The following is a 20,092-nucleotide window of genomic DNA, read 5'->3' on the forward strand; positions in this document are numbered from 1 at the left end:
AAAATTATGATATATGCATAAAAAATTTAAAAATATGCAAAAAAATATATTATAATATGCAATTTTTTCCATAAATAAAAACATGTTTAAAATAAATTAATATAAATAATATTCCATTAAATTTGTTTCTATTAAAATATAAATAATTTTTAACTGAGTGATAAAATAATTAATATAAAAATAAATATATAGTATAAAAATCAATATAAAAATGATTGGTAAGTGTATTGATTATATATTGATAGTCAGGTGATTTAATCTAAAAAAATAAAAATGCAATTTTGTAAATTATAAGTTTTGTAATATACTAATATATTTGTTAATAATTTTTCAAACCTGTAAATTTGTTGCATTGAACCACCAAAGTTTTTTTAATATTTTCGACATCCAATCTCCGACGATTATCCGAAAGAATATTTTTGTATCGTGAAAAACTTCTTTCCACATCAGCTGATGTTATGGGGGCATACTTGAAGTAAATAAGATCATTTCCGGTTAAGTCTTCTGGCAATTCGTCCATAGAGGTGATTTCTCCATTTGAAATTTTTGAAATATTTCGTAAAATACTGAATCCATTATTTTTTTCCAAAACATAATTTAGTTTTTGGTTTATTGCGTCGCCTACTTCACCAACTACGTCATTTAATTTATTTTGAACCGATTTAACGACAGATATTGAATCAATCAATGAAATATCCTGTCGTTCAAGTTGCGTGATTGTTGATGTTAAAAAACCATAATTTAAATGAATAAAAACCAAGTTAGCTTCTATAGAATTTTCACTTAAAATTTGTTTTGCTTCTTTAATAGAAACCGCATCATTTGAATCTAATATTTGCAATACACCATGTATTTCTTTAAAATGTTGGCAGTAGTATGAAGCAGCATTGATCCATGTTCCCCAACGCGTAAGTATGGGTTCCGGTGGAAGCGGAATACCCGGAGCTTCGGTTTTAAATAAGATTGTGCGAGATGGAGCTTTTAAAAACACTTGTTTCACTCTAGATATTAACTTGTCTACACGAGGAAATTTACCTCGAATTTCTTCTGCAACTCTGTGCATACCGTGTGCCAAACAAGTGACATGCACCATTTTCAAGTATAATGCTTTTATTGCTGTACCAGCTTTTTTCATGTATGGAGCGGCGTCACTCAGAAATAAAAGCACGTTATTGTGTTGTATACCGTCTGGCCACAAAAGGAACATAGAATTATCAAAGAGCTTTGCTATTGTTGAAAAGTTAACTTTTTCCAAAACTTCAGTTGTTAATAAAAATATTTCACCTGGCCCATCAATTAACAATGTTCCAACAATAACGTTGGCAATGAATCTACCTTCTACATCAGTAGTTTCATCTATAGAAACCCAAATTTTGTTGTCAGAGATATGTTTTCTAATATTATTCATTGTTTCATTGTAACAATCAGTCACATACGTTTTTCGTAAGGCAGATTCGCTTGGAACATAATTAAGTGTATATTTTTCTAAAAATGATCGAAATTCAATATTGGTGATTTTATGTAAAGGTATATTAGCACATACCATAGCTTTACATAAATCTTTTGAAAAATGCGATTTTTTTGAATTACTTGATGTACTTGGTGTGAATAATTGTTGAGTTTGAAAATTTTGTTTACGGTTCAGCATTCGCTCATGTTTGGATGTTTTTAAATGCTGCGTAACGGTAAATCTTTTGTCAGAGTTAACTTTAACAGAGCAAATTTTACAAAATAAAATGTCACCATCTGTAGAAAAAACTTGTTCACCAAATTCTGTAATGTATTTCTTTATTCCATTCACTTTCGGCATTTTAAATTATGTTTCTAAACCAAACAAACACACGAACGAACATACGATTGTACAACAACGGTTGTCACTAGACTAATTGATTTAAAATAACGTAAAGACGTCAAACACTCACATATTATATTGATATATCTATAAACGATTAGATTATACAACAACGGTTGTCACTAGTCAGACTAATAAATTGAGTAATAAACGATTTGATAAGATACTAATCCTAGATTTACTTTTATATACCTACCTACTATTAAATGTTACAATTCTACAATTTTCAAATTTGTTATCTGCATTTTTATTTTATTGATTATTGCAGACTACGAACACATACAATTCTATAAAATAATAAATTTTTCATGTCAGTTGTATTAAATTCCACATAATTTTACTAAATATGCATTTTTATGCACAAAAAAACATGAATATGCAACTTTTAAGAAAACTACCAATATATGCAAAAATATGCAAAATTTAAATACCAAATTTCGATTCATTAGGTTATAGAACAGATTATTAGCTAAACTAGCTATAAATAAAAGATATAGAAAAAAATATGCAAATCCTATAACTTCTCATCCCTAGTCATTATAATAGTATTGTCACATTATGTTATGGCTAGATCTAGAGCAATTGTATAGTTTGTAGTATTTGTTTTGTATAGTCAAAAATAGCAGAGTATGAAATAAATACGTTTATCTGCTTTCACAGAGCTAGTTTTGAAGTTTTATAGAATTTGTTCTTTACCGACATTTTTGTTTTAAATAATACAACCTATACATATATTTATTTTAGATTCTTAGTGGGTCGATGAATGTATTGATTTTACAAAGTGTGTTTTATTTTAAATTTTTTTTATTTTTGTGTCTGTCATCGCCGTTTGGGGCAGTAAAATCGAAACAGGATTTTCTTCAACAGTATCTTGTTCGATGGTAAAGTGAATCTAGTTGGTGCATTCGAGAGGAATATTTTAAAAATCTTGATATAGTTTTCAAAAAATCAAAGAAAAACGGGAATTTTTACGCTAAATCTGTTTTCAATAAAACTGATTTTGGTTTTTAGTGTAATTCTAAAATAAATGAATGTTGATGCATGAAACATGCACTGAATGTTTGTATTAGCGTTTCCTATACCCCATAAAATGTTCAAAATATTTTTACTTGTTTTGAGCTGCTTACGGACATTTTCAGTTCGCGATGTTTTTTTTTTATTGATAATTTCTAACACTCGTAACGCGCTGTATTTTTAAACTTAATTTTACATTCCTGTAAGGTTTTTTTTTATGTGAAATGTAGTAAAACTTAGGGGAATCTTGTATTACATTTTCAAAGCTTAGATTCAAAAAGAACATTTTTAATAAATTTAATTTTTTGAAATACTTCAAAGTTTATTATAAAACAGTTTTATATATATACTTATACTTACTGCTATATAAAATTAAGTCGCTTTTTTTTTGTTTCGGATAAACTCCAAAACTACTCATTTAATATCATGCAGTTCTTTTTAAAATTAAAGAGGACATCACAGAGAAGGTTTATGACATAGGCACGATACGATTGCGCGCGGTCCATATCAGCGGTACCTTTTTAAGCGTACGATTGCGCCCGCTATATTATTTTAACTTTTAAGCAACGTTGCCAAAGATAAGGTCCATGGTAAATCCGTACGATACCATTGTAGATTATAGTAGATTATTTATTACTTATTTTTGCCGATATCAGACAAACTTCCCATCACTAAGAATGAATTGGTTAAATTATCAAAAATATTATCTTTATTGTAAATGTCCATACATGTACGGATATACCTGGTTTGCTCATGTTACGGGAAGGTACTCATGAAAACAAAATAAAATATTTTTTCGGGTTACTTTATTTAGGTAATGCCAAGCTTAATATAAATTAATTTGAAATACGCGAAGCAGTGCACTCGGAGCACGGCATTAACGCGACTGACTATAAAAGGTACTGTCCAAAAGGACCGGGCCGGTGTTTGTGCTATTAATTTGATAACAATTTACAATAGTGATATAATATTATTACACGGAGCACCGAACAATACCTATACTATAATCGTGCATGATGTGACTATATCAATTAACTATCAGTTGTGTTCGGTGTTTGAATTGTGACAGTGTTAAATTTTGTATTGATTTTTAAAAATGGAAAACGAAATTCGCCGTATTACATCAGGAAGGGGAAATGATTTGTTGCTAGTGAATGGGCACAAATTTAGATGTATCAGGCAACGGGCTGATGGATATGTGAGATGGAGATGCTATAAAAAACAGTGTACGTCCACAGTGTTTATGACGATTGATGATTTAATTATAGAAAATGCTAGTAAACATAACCATCCTGTTGATCCGATACAAAAAATTGATCGACAAGTATTGAGAGAAAGTTGCAAGCGAAAAGCTACAAGTAATATATCTACCCGGCCAATAAAGTTAATTAGAAATGAACTAATGAATAGCGTAAGTACTGAATTAGAACATAAAGATTTAAAATCGGTTAGAAAGGCAATGTATATTGAACGAAGAAAAAATCTCCCTCCCTATCCAACATCTTCTGAAAATGCAATTACAAAAATAAATGAATTTTAAGATGCAGATTTTTTAATGTTTAGAGGGAAATAGTTAGTACATTTACCCGACGATTCCACTTTTATTTGTTTAACCACTGGAGAAAATCTTCAATGTCTGACCAGTTGTACAGATTTATTTACAGACGGAACATTCGAATATGCTCCAAAATTTTTTTTGCAATTATACACCATTCATGGTTATAAAAATGGCATTTACGTACCTTTGGTGTATTTTTTTTTTAAATGATAAATTTAAAAATACATATATTATTTTATGGAAGTATTTAATCAGTATATGTGAAAAACAATCACTTATTTTTAAAATTAAAATATTCACATTGATTTTGAAATTGGTGCTATTGAAGCAGTAAAAAAAGTTTTTCCGGCTGTAAAAATTAAAACATGCCGTTTTTACTTGGGACAAGCTTGGTGGCGCAAAGTAAGTTGAATCAAATAAAAATATTTTTAAAAATGACAATATCAATAACCAAAATCAATTTTCAGATTAATGGTGAATCAAAATTAAGAATGGCATATAACGATAAAAATAACGATTTACAAATATGTCTTAAATCATTTTACGGACTTTCTTTTATCGCTCCAGATGATGTCGAGGATGCTTTTGTCGAACTTATAAGTGTATGTCTAAATATTTCAGTTGGACGACTTTTTTCGGATTATGTTTTGGAAACGTATATTGAACCGGGTTGTTTATTTCCACCTATTTTATGGGCTGAAACACCATCATCAAATCCTAGGTAAATATTTACTAATAATAGTTTTAAAAAAAAATGTGTTAACTATAATATTATATTATTTATTTTTAGGACTACAAACGGGGCTGAAAGTTTCCATAGTACATATAATGCACAGTTTAATAGTGCTTATCCACCAATATTTTTTGTTATAACTACCCTTATGGAAACTCAGGCAGAAACAGTTACCAAATTATTAACCATTTCCAAAGGTATAATAAAACCAAAATCGAAGGAAGAATCAAAGAAAATTGAAAATCTGGAAAATGAACACAAACATTATGTAAACAATAAAACACCAGAAATTTACTCAAGTATTTGGCCATAGTTGGGAATAGGTATCGGGGGTTTAAAATATAATTTCAATATTGATTTAGTAAAGATTTATTATTTACATTAATTTTTTTATTTTTTTAAATAACATTTTTTTGATATTATTAACTTTTTGTATTTTTTATTATTTACGTAATACATTTGGCAACGTCGCGCCCAATTTTACGCGCAATCGTATGCCTTTGAGTAATTAAAATTTTGTCTTTTGATACTCTGGCACTGCGCGCAATCGTACTCCGCCGTATGACATAAATTTAATCCGATAAAGGTAATAACTAATTAATAATTAAAACATGTAAATTGTATACCTATATACATATTTTGCGACACGGTGACTCGCATGTTTCCAGGTACCGGCAACCTGACCTTTTGTTCGTCCAATTAGCGTACGATAATTAGTTAGCAATAGAGAGCATCAAGTCAGTAATAATCATTGAGAACCACTGAAATTTTCTTATCACAGATAGTCGATTATTGCTAATGTAATTTTCATAATAATATTATGATAAATACGATAATATGGGTGACGTATGCGCAGACCTATACTAAATCTGGACTTTTGCGATCATACCTTATTGTTTATATCATAGTACAATGGATTATGGACATAAATATTGTAGTAATAATAGAATCGTGAACGTTATAATATAATATTATTGTGTGTATTTTTATAACCGTCAACGTTCATAAACTAAACATAGAACCATATCAGCACCTACTTGGTCTTCTGAAGCTACTAAGAACCAAGCATTTGCATTAAGTGGTTGGCACATGAACAGTTGATCGGTTATTGTACGGTCTCCAAAGCGCGACATGTCGTCAATATCTGTTTTTACAGAAATCGTATTATCTGGTCAGCAACACGCGACAGGTCGCGACGCGTCAACTTTTGGTCACTGCGACCGACGACAATACTACTCATGGAGCAGTAGGCAGCGACACATAAGGACGACACCATGTCAATATTAGTTTTTTTGCCATCTGAAGACGAAATGTTAATTCAAGAAGTACAAAAAAATCCAATGTTATATGATATGGGAACCACAGAGTACAGAAATATTATCATGAAAGATAAATTATGGAATGATATAACCACAAAAATTGGAAAATCTAGTAAATAAAATTATATATTACACATTAATACAATACTTAAATAATTTTCATTGAACCAAATTTGTAATAAATAATATAATGATTCTTAAATCAATTTTATTAATTTTATAGCAGATGATATTAAAAAACGGTGGAAAAGTATTAGGGATTCGTACTCGCGAAATAAACGTAAACCTGGGACTGGATCGTCAGAATCAGCCAAAAAAAAGTGGTCATTGGCTACACATCTGACTTTTTTGGACCAAGTTGAATGTGAAAGATAGTATGTATTAAAATTAAAGTTACTTTAATTTTTGTTGTAAAAAATGAGAACAAGTGGGTACCGCTAAGTTTATTTTATGATAATATTATTAATATTGTGATGAAAGTAATTTATTTTACCTTATAGGCTTTAGTACTAAAAATTGTACGAGTCTTTAAAGTTTTAATTTTCATGAAATCAAAATATTCACACGTAAAAAAACAATTTTCTATCAAAGGAATTTTGATTTTTATTATAATTAAAAAAGTACCTAACCAATCCGTCCTAATTCAAAATAAAATATATAACAATTTCTATATACAATATATCCTATACTGGCAAGTCATCTTCGTTCAGAATCGTTTATCGTATACAATTAATAATGATACCTATCATTGCATTCAAATTTAACTCACACATTATACTCTAGTCCAAAGTCCACCCCATCCCCTAATGTAAAGCAGAGCGAGTTTGCGATTTTTTTTTTAATTGATTAACCATAAATAATTTTCATTAGATTTAAAAATTAATAAATTGCTTACACTTTAAGCTCGACTTGTAATGTGACAATGGAACAAAATACGGACGTTTCTCTCGATGAAGAAATTGATGATATATTATGTGAAGCAACTGATGACTTACCGGCTGAAGGTTTAACTAGGAAGCGTGGATTTCCTAAGTCAAAAAGGGTTGCTGATTTGTTAACAAATAATTCAAAAGAACGTTATTCTATTATTAAACAAATGATGGATCAAAATAAAGAAATTTTTAATAGAAAAGAAGACGATGTGGATGAATTGGATTTATTTTTTAAAAGTATGGCTGCAACAGCTAAAAAATTACCTACCAAAGGAAAGCTCGAAGCTAAAAGAAAAATATTTTCATTGATGTCAGAACTAGAAAAAAAGTATTTGATATACGAACAACCTGCAAATCCAAATATTGCTCAACAACATTTCCAAACATTACATTCTATTCTATTCTATTTTATACCTTCCCCATCAAGTAGTATGTACTCTACATCTTCAGATTCACAGTGATCGCACTAGGAGCTCCTTACTCTGCGGTTAGCACCTAGAACTCGCACACCCTGGACTAGGTACAATAGAGCTAATATAAATATATACAAGTTAATTATAACAATAAAATATAATAAGTCTTTATTATAGTTAATACCAAAATAAATAATATATTAGCTGAGATGATCAGTCTCAGACTAATAAAACATATAATAATAAAATAATAACTAAATCGAACAAATTAATAATATATCAATGAAATACACTCTGTCCCATACCAGAGTATATGACAGTGAATAATATCATAAAGATATTATACATATGTAGATAAATAAAATAACAAGGGGAGGAGACAACTGCTCAATACATAAAATGATAATATGAGGGGACCGGGATGCTGAACTGCAAACTTGAGCTGATGGATCCGGCTTGAGCTGGAGCGCGTAACCACGAGGTTTGGGTCCGAGCTGGACGATGTGAACAGATATAATACCTGTTCACACTAACACTGCTGCGAGCTGCAAGGCAAAAAACAAACCTGGGAACTGTCGGGCTAGCTGTCAAGCGTCAACGAGACAGATGACTAGGATATGGAAAGATCTTCCACCATAATCGTTTGCACGGAACGGTGCTTGAACACAACCACAAAAATGGCGTATATAAAAAAGGTGTTGCGAACGGCAGTCGGCAACCAGGAAAACAATACTAATCCGATAGCCGCCCAACCAACGCGACGTCAAAAACATCGCGACCGTTGCGAACTGCAAGTAGGTGACCGGGGTGAAGAGGAGCATCTCTTTGGTAGTGTTACCAACCTGGGGGCAGTGGGACTGGGCAACGCGAACACAGATTGACGAAGTCCGAACACACAGTTTTCCATGTTTAATTATGATGACCCGCTTGCATTACATTCGTCTATGAAATTTACTTGATTTTGTTTTTTTTCAATTATACATTAACTTGTTGAGTATTTTGTAATTTGTATTTTATAATTTTTTATTAAAAGGTTGATTTTATTATGTTATAATAATAGTCATTAATATTTCTTTATTAAAAGTATTAAAAAGTAGGTATACAAAAAAAAAACTATCTTTTATTTTATTGTCATTTGTCACTATTATTTTATAATTAATAGAGCCCGGATTTATATGCATTTGCATGTTTGCACTAAGTGTATGCACGTCTATGGGGTTTTAAAATGTCCACGATTCATAACACGCCGAATTTAAACTCCAAATTTTATATTGCATATTTTGCATATTTCGAGGGTTATTGCATATTTGTTCATAAATGCATATAACATGAATATTTAATGGGTTTTAAATAAATTAACCATTAATAAATATACACTCGCGTCTCAGCTTACTATGTCGATATCATTTTATAAATAATCACATCGACATCGTGTATTCGCGTATCGTTATATAAGTTATATTTATAAATCTGCTTTTGTTAAATTCCAATATACCGACGGTCGGAAATTCTCGGCTGCCATGTCGACCGGCACCTAATAATAGCCACCCCCCGGCACGATATCAATTAATTAATATTAAATACGCAGTTATCGACCATCGTTCGTCTGTCAATGTGTGTGTCCGCAGTTGTGTTTGTTTTGCCTCGTTTGAGAAAAAGACAAAATGCCAAAAATTAAATCTAATTTGAGTTCATCCATACCTCGATGGGTTGAGTTTTACAATCGTGACAAAACTGTATTTACCACTAGTGGATTAGTAGTTTATTGCCAAGTTTGTGATCGCCAGGTGCGTTGTAACAAAAAAATTCAAATAACGCAACATGTAACTACCGAGTTTCATTTGAAATGTTTGAAAAAAAGTTCTAACAATAGTAAACAAATGTTGTTGGGAGATGAAACCAAACCCAAAACATCAAGTTTTAATGAAGATTTGTGTTTGAGCCTCATAGCAGCAAATATACCTTGGTTTAAGCTACAAAATCCAGTCTTCCGCGATTTTTTAAAAAAATCATACAAAAAAACACATTCCTGATGAAAGCACTTTACGAAAGTCTTTCTTACATCCATGTTATGTAAGAACAATTGAAAAAATTCGAGAAAAAATTGGGGACTCGTATATATATTTAATCGTTGATGAAACTACAGATATCAACGGTAGTTATATTGCAAACCTTTTAGTTGGTGTTTTAAATGAACAAAATCCTAGTAAACCGTTTTTAATTTCATGCAAAAAATTAGATAAAACTAATCATTCGACAATTTCTCGCTTTGTAAATGACAGCTTAAGAATATTGTGGCCTCATAGTGGGAATGATGAAAAAGTATTACTTTTATGTTCCGATGCAGCGCCATATATGATGAAAGCTGGTAACACACTAAACGTATTTTTTCCTAATATGATACACATTTCATGTCTTGCTCATATGATCCAGCGTCTAGCAGAAAAAGTTAGAGAAATGTACCCCAATGTAAATACTTTGGTAAGTAATTCAAAAAAAGTATTTCTTAAAGCACCTCAGAGAGTAGATGTATACAAAAAAATAATGCCCAGTATACCTTTGCCGCCAGAACGAGTACTAACCAGATGGGAGACATGGATTAAAGCAGCTAATTTTTGTGTAGATCATTTTGATGATCTTAAAATAATTTTAGAGAAATTAGAAGATAAAAATGTTGTTAGTATACAAAAATGTATTAATATGCTAAATCTGGAATCTGTTAAAAGTGACATTACATTTATTCAATCTCATTTTTTTATACTAGTGAAAAGTATAAAAAATTTGGAACATTCTAGTTTAACTTTGTGTGATTCTACTCAAATTGTAAATAATGTTATTTTGGGTATGGAAAAAGTACCAGGACAAAAAGGAAAAACAATTCAAGAAAAATTGTTTTATTTAATTGAAAAAAATGTTGGATTCCAAACCGCGAAGCAGATAACAGCAATTTTGTCAGGGAAAGAAAACAGTATCATGCCATCAAACTTAACTCCTTCTATGTGTTCATGTATGAAGTTTGCACCAATAACTTCGGTGGATTTGGAAAGGTCGTTTAGTACGTATAAATCAATTCTAACTGAAAATAGAACTTCAATGACATCAGAAAATATGGAAAAATATATTATTGTTCACTGTTTTGAAAATTATTAAAAGAACCTATTTTAATATTTTAATTATATTGTTCTGACAAGTTTTAAAATTTATATTATTATTTACTAATGTTTAAAATATTTGTAATTTTTTTAAGTTATCTATTATTTTTTGAGAGTAATTTCAAATGATCTAAAATATTTATAGAGGATTTTAGTTTTTATTTTATTTTTATTCTCTTTTTTAAGTTTCCTAAAAGTTTTAGATTGATTTAATATATAGCAGTGGAATTTTCAATTTTTTTTTTGTTTTTGATAAAATATTTAGAATTTTCTTTGGGTAAAAGTATGGGTTTTTAAAAAAAAAAACACATTTTTTAAAGTTTAAAATAATGCATATAATTGCATATTTAGCCACTTTTTCTTTGCATATTTGCATCATATTTGACACTTTTTAAATGCATATAAATCCGGGCTCTAATAATTAATAATTTAATATTTTGAATATTAAATGTTGATATGAAATGTTAAATATAAATAATATATTATATAATATATGATATATAAACCTAAATATCCTTATTAATTATACATACTAATATTACAATAATACAATACAATCCTGCAATGTATTTTAAATATATTTCATATTTAAATTAGAATATAAAATTAAGAATTTGTTTGTCAAGGAACAGCCCTTTCATTATTAAAAAATTCTTTAAACAAATTTCTAACTTCAAATCCTTCAATATTTGAGAACCCTCCTCGTCGAGAAAGTGGCATTAAATTGTCAATTGGTGGTGATTGTTCGTTATCGTAATCGAAGAATGGTCGTTGATTTTTCTCCAAGTATCCTTCACGTAACATATTGTGTAGACAGCATGTTACCCAAATTACATCGTCGATTGTGGTCGTTTCCAAGTTGATTGGCTGATAAACAATTCTGAAAATTTGACTTAGCAATCCGAAAGCATTTTCGGTAACTCTTCGAGCACGACTTAGTCTGTAAATAAACATAGCTTCTGAAGGATTTTCTCTGGCAGATTTTCTCATATATACTGGACCGGACAGGACCAATTATCTATATAGAGGTAGAACTGGACCGAACTGAACTTAATAATTAAACACATAAAATTAAGTTCAAACCAGATACAAAAAATTACATATTTAAGGCAATTACAATATAAGAAGGTATACTAATCAGAAATGAATTACTTATAGTTACTTCCCAATGTTATACCACATTGTATACATACCAATTTTAAATACATTTTGAGAATAATTTTTACCTTGTATTTTAATAATGAAATAAACATATAATATGCACATTTCAATTAGCACCTACAAGTTCTCCTATCTAACATGTAGTAGTAGTAGTAATCCTTAGTCAATATAGTCATTAATCAGTAGCCAACATAGTTGATTCTAAGAAAACCAATTAATATTTTATGCTGCATATATTCCTGAATTCCTGACAAAAATAATAAATTACAAATATATTATTTATTAATAATAATAATAATTAAATAATTATTCAGTACTGATACTAATTTATTTTTAATTTAACCGAGTACCTATATATTATTCATTAATTTTAAAATCAAATAAATCGTTGCTAAGTTAATAATCTTTAGTCCTGTAATCATAAACCGTGTGCCTCTTTTTTTCTTTTTTTTTTTAAATGAATATGAATATTTACAATCTGTATACACATATAATACCTCTAAAAAAAGTTTATTTACACATCTTTTTAAGTTATATTACTAAATAAATTTAATCAAACAAATTAAACTAAAATTGTGTACTAATCAAATATTATAATAACATAATAGGTAAAACTTAACAACTTAAGAGATACAAATGTAATAAATAATATTATATCTATTAACATTTAACAGCATGATTTAGATATGATAGCTTTAGAAACATAATATATTTTATTTAATTATCTTAACGTTGTATGATATAATAATAAACATGATAATTACATACTATAAATATTTACAGAAATTATATATTAAAAAATATGTTTGAAATTTGGATTTTATAAATATGGAAACTTTATTTTTTTAAATTATTAAAATGGTTGTTTAAAAACAAAATTGCATCCACAGTTGAGCCACTCTTCCTGCTGTACTAAACGATCGTTCACTACTCGCGCTACTTGCTGGAATAGCTAATATTTGCTTAGCCAATATGGATAGGTATGGAAAATTAAACTTTTGATTTTTCCAAAATGATAATAAATCATCTCCTTCAACATCAAACTCAAAGTATTTTTGTTTGTAATCTTCTAATTCTTTTTTATATCGTGGTATTTTTTATATCAGAAAGTTCAGGATCATTCTCAGCATCCCATTCTGAGAACGGTGTACTTTCTGAAGATTTTTGAGGAACATGTCTTTCTTCTAGTAGTAGATTACTTGATTCACTATTTTCTTCTGGTTCGATCTGCGATAGTTTAACTTCAATATTTTGATAGATACGAGCTTTATCATTTTCATTAAACATCTTTAATGACTTAAATTTTGGTGACAAAAATATAGCAATTTCATGTTCATTAAACAATTGGAATTTAGAATCCAAAAGTTTTAATCCTTGTTTCCCTAATATCTTTAAAATCGAGTTAATTGTAGGTTCTTCATCATTATTACACATATTGATCTGTAAATCAGCATACTTTTTTAAATGCTTATTTAGAAACTGTTGGTATAAAATTGCTTTGTGGATAGTTGGACATTTGTCACCCTCGAGATCATCAGAGGCTTTTTTAAATAGATTTAAAAACTGAATAATTTTTTCAAGTAAATTAGTATCAATATTTGTAATACAACCGAAGTTTTCTCCGTATATTGGAATTATTTCTGGAAGTGCTTTATGTATTGACTGAAACATAAATAGTCGAGTGTTCCATCTTGTCTCCACTTCTTGAATAAGTCCTTTGCTAAGTTCACAATTTCTTCCAGAGCTTTTCATATATTTCACCAAGTTTTTACACTCAAGTCATTAATATTACAATGGGTTCCAAAGGTTTAATACCATATTCTTCTTCTGGCTCCAAAAATTTTAAATCAAACAAATTTCGCAAAACTGTGTTTAATAAGTGTGCACAACAATTCATTCTATTGTAGTTTCTAAGTGTGCTTAACATATTTGCACCTTGGTCAGTAACAAAAGTCACATAGAACATCAAATCATCATTCAACTCATTAGCTGATTCAGATATTTGAAAAAAAAATTATACATAAATCGTTTTATATTTTCACCAAATTTTGTTTCATAACTGGGAAATTGGCCAGTCATTAGTAAGCGATTATTAAGTTTCCAATTATCATCAATATAATGTAATGTTATTGACATGTAACTGTTTTTTCTATAGTTGTCTGTCCACATGTCACAAGTTGATGCACACAACTTTTTTTTTATACTAACATAAATATATTTAAAAAGATTATTTCTTAATTCCTTGGCAGTTGTTTGTATATGTCTTGATATGGAAGTTGGATGAGGCAAAATATCATCTATGTCAGTTCTTCCAAACTTTGAACCAGTGTCCAATAGAAATTGACTAAAACTCTTAAAACCTTCACCATTAACAGCAGACATTGGTCTAATATCTAAACAACAAAATTCAACACATTTTTCAATTGTTTCATTTTTTAAATGTGTTTTTTTCTTTTTCGTAACTTCGGTATACACCTCTATTGTTTTTTGTGATTATAACTCATGGGCACATTTGTGTCTGTTCAATGAAGCAGTTCCTGTGTTTTTTCCATAGAGTTCTTTGCAATTGATACATGCAACAAAATCAGTTAATACTTCATCAGGAGAATCCGGGTTTTGTATATTTGGTTTTAAAAACATGACTGTTTGAAATTTTTTCCATACTGCACTTTTACCCTCGCGAGGTACCAAAATATAATCCCCAGTATCATTTAACAATTTCCGTTTGATTGCACTTTTTGAACTAGAAACAGAAATGTTTGTTGACAATGGAATAATATCAATTGAAGATATAGAACTTGAAGCAAAAGAAATATTAGAAGAATCATCAATTGTTTCATTTGATGTTTGAGTACTGTTCATTAAATACCCTGTATTATATGAACTGGTTGGACTTAGAAAACTTGAATCCAACAATTCACGTATGTCTTGGGAGTCATTCATAGTTCTAAAATAATAAGAAAATCGTTAATATTAATCATCACTAATTTTGCAGAGAAATTAATCATTAACAAAATATCCAAAATTAGAAACTGATTTATAAATCTTTTTTTTGCAAAAACTATATAATTTAAGGTATGAAAAATATATAGAGCTCCGTCTGCCCTGATAACATAATTAACGTTTCTCGTCTCGGACGTTTGATTTCTAACAAAACTAGACCGATAAAACTGTCATTACGCAACCAGTGTGACGTAAATAGTTTTATTTCGTCTTTCTTAAAAACCAAGCGGAAGTCCCCTTCATCCGTAAATAACATATCCGTTGTCAAAGATCGCTCACAAACAGAACGCCGCCACATTAAGAATGTCTACACTGATTACCATAATCGAGTCAACTCCGGTGAACAGATTATCAAAGTCCTCTACATTAACGGTCTGCCAAGAATAGTAACTACCGGTTCAAAAAACTAATTCCGAGGGCAAAGGCCAATAATAGTAATCAAAAATATATAAATAAATTAAATAGTATTTCCAAAAATGTAAACAATAAATCTAATAAACGTACTGATAAGACTTCTACTAACACTAATTTTAATTTTACCGGTTATTATCAAAATGTTCGTGGTCTACGTACCAAAATTAATTTGCTAAAATGTTCAATTCCATCTTTTTCACTTGATTTTTTAGTTTTCACTGAGACATGGCTCAATAATAGTTTTCACGGCAATGAATTAGGTTTACTCGATAGTCGATATAACGTTTACCGTTGTGATAGAAATGAGAAAACTAGCTCACTTATTCGTGGTGGGGGTGTACTCATCGCTATTAAAAATACCTTTAATTCTGATCTTTTTAACATCGACACTTTAAATGTCGAACAGGTCTATATAAAAGTTTTACTTAATAATTTAATAATCATAATTTGTGCTGTGTATATTCCTCCTAATAGTGATGTACAATTATATCTAAACCACCTCTCAGCTATTGAATCCTTAGTGTGCACTTATCCAAATAGTAAATTTATTGTCTGTGGTGACTATAATATACCTTCTTTAACTTGGGTAAGTGGTAAAACTGGCCTCAAGTGTTTCAACTTTATTTCATCAACCACAGGTCAGTCTCTCATAGAGGGTTTTTCTCTCTTCAATTTTATTCAATTCAATAACATTGTTAATTCGTCTGGTAACATTTTAGACTTAATATTTACAAGCATCCGTGATACACTAATCAATCCTTGCATTGATCCGCTAGTACCTATTGATCTATACCATACCGTACTCCTAATAAATTGCAAGCTACCCACAGTCACACCCAATCTTAACAATGATATTAATATATTTCTATACAAATCAGGTGACTATATAAATGCTAACTTATTTTTTTAATTATTTCAATTGGTTCAAGTCTTTCAATAATCTTGATATTGAAGCTGCTGCTAACCTCTTCCAAGATGCACTATTAACAGCCCTAAATAGTTTTGTTCCCCAAAAAAAATAATTAATAACAATAAAATCCTTCAACTTTAATACATTTATATTTTATACAAAAAAATGTAATATTTGAATATATAAGTGTAGTAAACAGTAGTATAAAACGTTAAAATTAAAATTAAAAAAAACAAAGAGGTACCCTGTGTAAATTGATAAAAAAAAATTCACTTTATATTACTTAAAAATAAAATTGTATACAAACACGTAACAAAATTGTATTCATACATTTTGTTTTTTTAAATGGTTTTGAAAACATTGTATGCAAACCGATGGTTTCGATGGGCAAAGACTGCAAAAGGTTGTTACTTTCTTAGCCTTGTTCAAAGCTTCCCTAGAAATAATATATTAAAAATTTATATTAATTTAAAAAAAAATTATTTTGAACTCACTTGTATCCTAGTTCATTCGAAAATTTTGTATTGCATTCAATACACCTTTTTCTTTTTTTTCTGTTTCTTGAACATTTTTCTTCTGTCTCTTCGAGTTTATGTTTTATTATTTGTCGTCTTTGAAATCTATTTTCAAGAGGTTTTTCAGAATTTGAAACACGTAAAGATGTAGGTTTTAATTCAAGGAGTTTATCTACAAGCACTTCACGAAATTTATGTATAGTGAGTTTATTTCGAAAATTTTGTTCATTATACATAATTTGAACATTTACTACAAATGTATTTAAAATTATCTCAGTTGCTACCTTGTGATACCACCGAACACTCTTTCTCATAGGAGTGCAGTACGACGCTAACTGATCCGATAAATCTATTCCTGCTTTTCCAGCATTATAGAATAATATGATATCTGGTTTTAATATATCTTCTTGATTCCTATTTTTCTTCCCTGTGTTTGTCATATTTAATTGATGTCGCGTTGAAAGTAAGTGAATGTCACGTTTATCTTTAAATTTAGATACTACAATACCAGAATTATTTTCCAGACCGACAAATTCCCCTTTTTTCAATTTTTTTTCAATCACTGTTTTTGGTAAAAAACGTCTATTTTTTCTAAGAGTTCCAACCAAATGAGTGTCTTGCCTTAAAAGTGTTTCCGCTAGTGGAACAGACGTATAAAAATTATCAGTGACAATAGTACGTCCTTCGTTCAGATAATTTTCACACAAAGAAGTTACTATTGTTTCACTCAACGCTTCTCCGGGTTTTGATTGTTTTCCTTCGTATATAATAATTTTATACGTGTATCCATTAGTCCCACATACTTTGAAAAATTTTACGCCATATTTATGTGTTTTATTTGGGATATACTGCCGAAATTTAAGTCTGCCTCGAAAAGGTATCATAGATTCATCTACCGCGATTATTTCTCCAGGTTTATTTATATTTTTTACTAAATCATTTGCCATATTAAGTAATTTTCTTACTTTGTATAGGCGATCGGTTTTGTCAGCAGTCTCATTGTCCTCAAAATGCCAAAACCTAAGAATGAGTTCAAATTTATTCCGACTCATAATTTTTGGTGCAACACCATTTTTATAACGTTCAGCTTTGCTCCAATAGTCAGCTATTGAAGTCATTTTTACGAGTCCCATCCACATCAAAAGTCCCATAAATTTTTCCATATCATTTTTGTTTATTGGTTGCCAAAATGAAAATCTACTACCACGTGTAATTGTTTGAGTATTTAAAAATTGTTGAGCGTTTCTATTTGTTTCAATGACCATTAACTCAATTATATTGTCAGTTAAAAACAATTTAAAATAATCCATAGGTCCAATATCTTCGTCTAAAATGACTAATGGCCCCGAATTTCCCGTAAAGTTAAAATTTTTTTGATTAGTACCTGTTACTGTATTCCAATTTGATTGGCTATTGTTAGATATTGGTAAAATTTGATTCTCTATTTGATCCTCATCATCTGACGACTCTTGAGAATCGCTATTATTTTCATTTTCAACACAATATATCGGATCACTATCATTATCGTCAAAACTGTCACTAGAAAAAATTGTCAGAATCATCTAATGCATTATTAATCATGCGTTCATCCATTATGATATTATGTTAACAATTGTTACGTAAAATAAAGCAAAAATTATAATAAAATTCAGAACTTGATAATCACGAGAAGTTCACACTTCTTATTCCAGACGAATACTAAAAGATAATTGACATATAAACGTGTAAAATAAATATTATTATTATCTTAACCAATAAAAAACAAATTATTGTATCTAATTCTAGCACGAGACAGCGGGCGACCCAAGTGGCTTGTACGAAATATTACATTTTTGGCAGGCCGCTTGCCAGCCGGCGACCCAAGACTTTTTTTTTTTCATAATATTATCTACGATTAACTGATTCTAAATATATCAATTTTATTAAAATCTAACAACTGGATCTATTTTTATACATGTAAACATTATCGACATACGATGTAAAAATAGTATAGCCTGACACGCGCTGATACGACTTGGGTCGCCGGCGGGCTTGTGGCAGTCAACGTGTTAATAACAAAACTGCAAATAATTGTAGGGATATTGCTGACCTATTAAAAACTTTGACAATATCCTCCCGTCGCACTGCACTATCTTACTTGATGTAGTTTCTGACGGCTTACGCTCTTTATATAAATCCAATTCTCCCGGACCTGATGGTATTTCCGGGTACTTTCTCTCCAGCATATCTGATTCTATTACCTATCCTGTCTTCTCGTTATTCAACAAATCACTCAAGGAAGGTGTTTTCCCTTCCCTATGGAAAATCAGCTCTATCACCACGGTCTTAAAAAGGTAATAAGTCAGATATAAAAAATTACCGGCCAATCTCAGGCCTTGTACAACTTGGTAAATTATTAGAGAAACTAGTTCTTAGGCATATAATCGATCCAATCAATACAATTCTGGACAATAGCCAACACGGTTTTAGGCCCGGTAGATCAACCATTTCATGCAACTTAACTCTGCAGCACTTCATACTTGAGTCTTTTAAAAATAACAGCCAAGTTGATGTTATATATACGGACTTTGAGAAGGTCTTTGATCGTGTGGATCACAATTTACTCGCTATTGCTTTAAAAAAATTAGGTTTTGGTGATCCCCTATTGTCCTGGCTCAATTCATACTTGACAAATAGGTCCCACTTTACCTCAGTCCTTGGTTACTCATCTAGTTTATCACCTGTCCCTTCAGGTACTCCTCAAGGTGGCCATTTGTTTCCCATTTTATTCATTTTATTTATCAACAGTATATCATTAGTTTTAAGCAAGTGTCACCTCCTATTTTTTGCAGATGATCTAAAAATTTATTCTCGGATTTCTTCAATTAGTGACTGTATAAATCTTCAAGAGGAATTAAATACCTTGTATAATTGGTGCCAGGTTTGGGGAATGAGCTTAAACATTAATATTATATAAACAATACTGAACTTAATTCAATTGCATCTATCAAAGATCTAGGTATAACCTTAACCCATAACCTAAATTTTCAGGAACATATAGAATGTACAGTAAAAAAATCACTTCATGTAATAGGGTATGTTAAGCGTCATTCGTCTGAATTTAAAAATTTGGATTC

At 29.8% G+C, this 20,092-nt stretch overlaps 2 protein-coding genes across 2 annotated transcripts; one reads left to right on the forward strand and one right to left on the reverse strand.

Annotated features, from left to right (window-relative positions):
* The first annotated feature begins 4,593 nt into the window (after positions 1-4,593).
* On the forward strand, positions 4,594-5,470 carry LOC132926122 (uncharacterized). Its single transcript, XM_060990461.1, is given in 4 exon segments — positions 4,594-4,714; positions 4,717-4,826; positions 4,892-5,145; positions 5,215-5,470. Coding segments are annotated over 4 exon segments (741 nt in total).
* Positions 5,471-13,214: 7,744 nt separating this feature from the next.
* LOC132926123 (uncharacterized) lies at positions 13,215-19,493 on the reverse strand. Its single transcript, XM_060990462.1, has 10 exons — positions 19,336-19,493; positions 17,281-18,515; positions 16,956-17,148; positions 16,834-16,897; positions 15,841-15,959; positions 14,645-15,081; positions 14,452-14,527; positions 14,177-14,337; positions 13,927-14,123; positions 13,215-13,697 (listed from the first exon to the last, which is right to left on the reverse strand). Exons 1-10 carry the CDS (start codon positions 19,491-19,493, stop codon positions 13,215-13,217), a joined length of 3,123 nt encoding a protein of 1,040 aa, XP_060846445.1.
* Between the last annotated feature and the right edge of the window lie 599 nt (positions 19,494-20,092).

This window comes from Rhopalosiphum padi, chromosome 3 (assembly GCF_020882245.1).
Source record: "Rhopalosiphum padi isolate XX-2018 chromosome 3, ASM2088224v1, whole genome shotgun sequence".
In the NCBI taxonomy this organism is placed as follows: domain Eukaryota; kingdom Metazoa; phylum Arthropoda; class Insecta; order Hemiptera; family Aphididae; genus Rhopalosiphum; species Rhopalosiphum padi.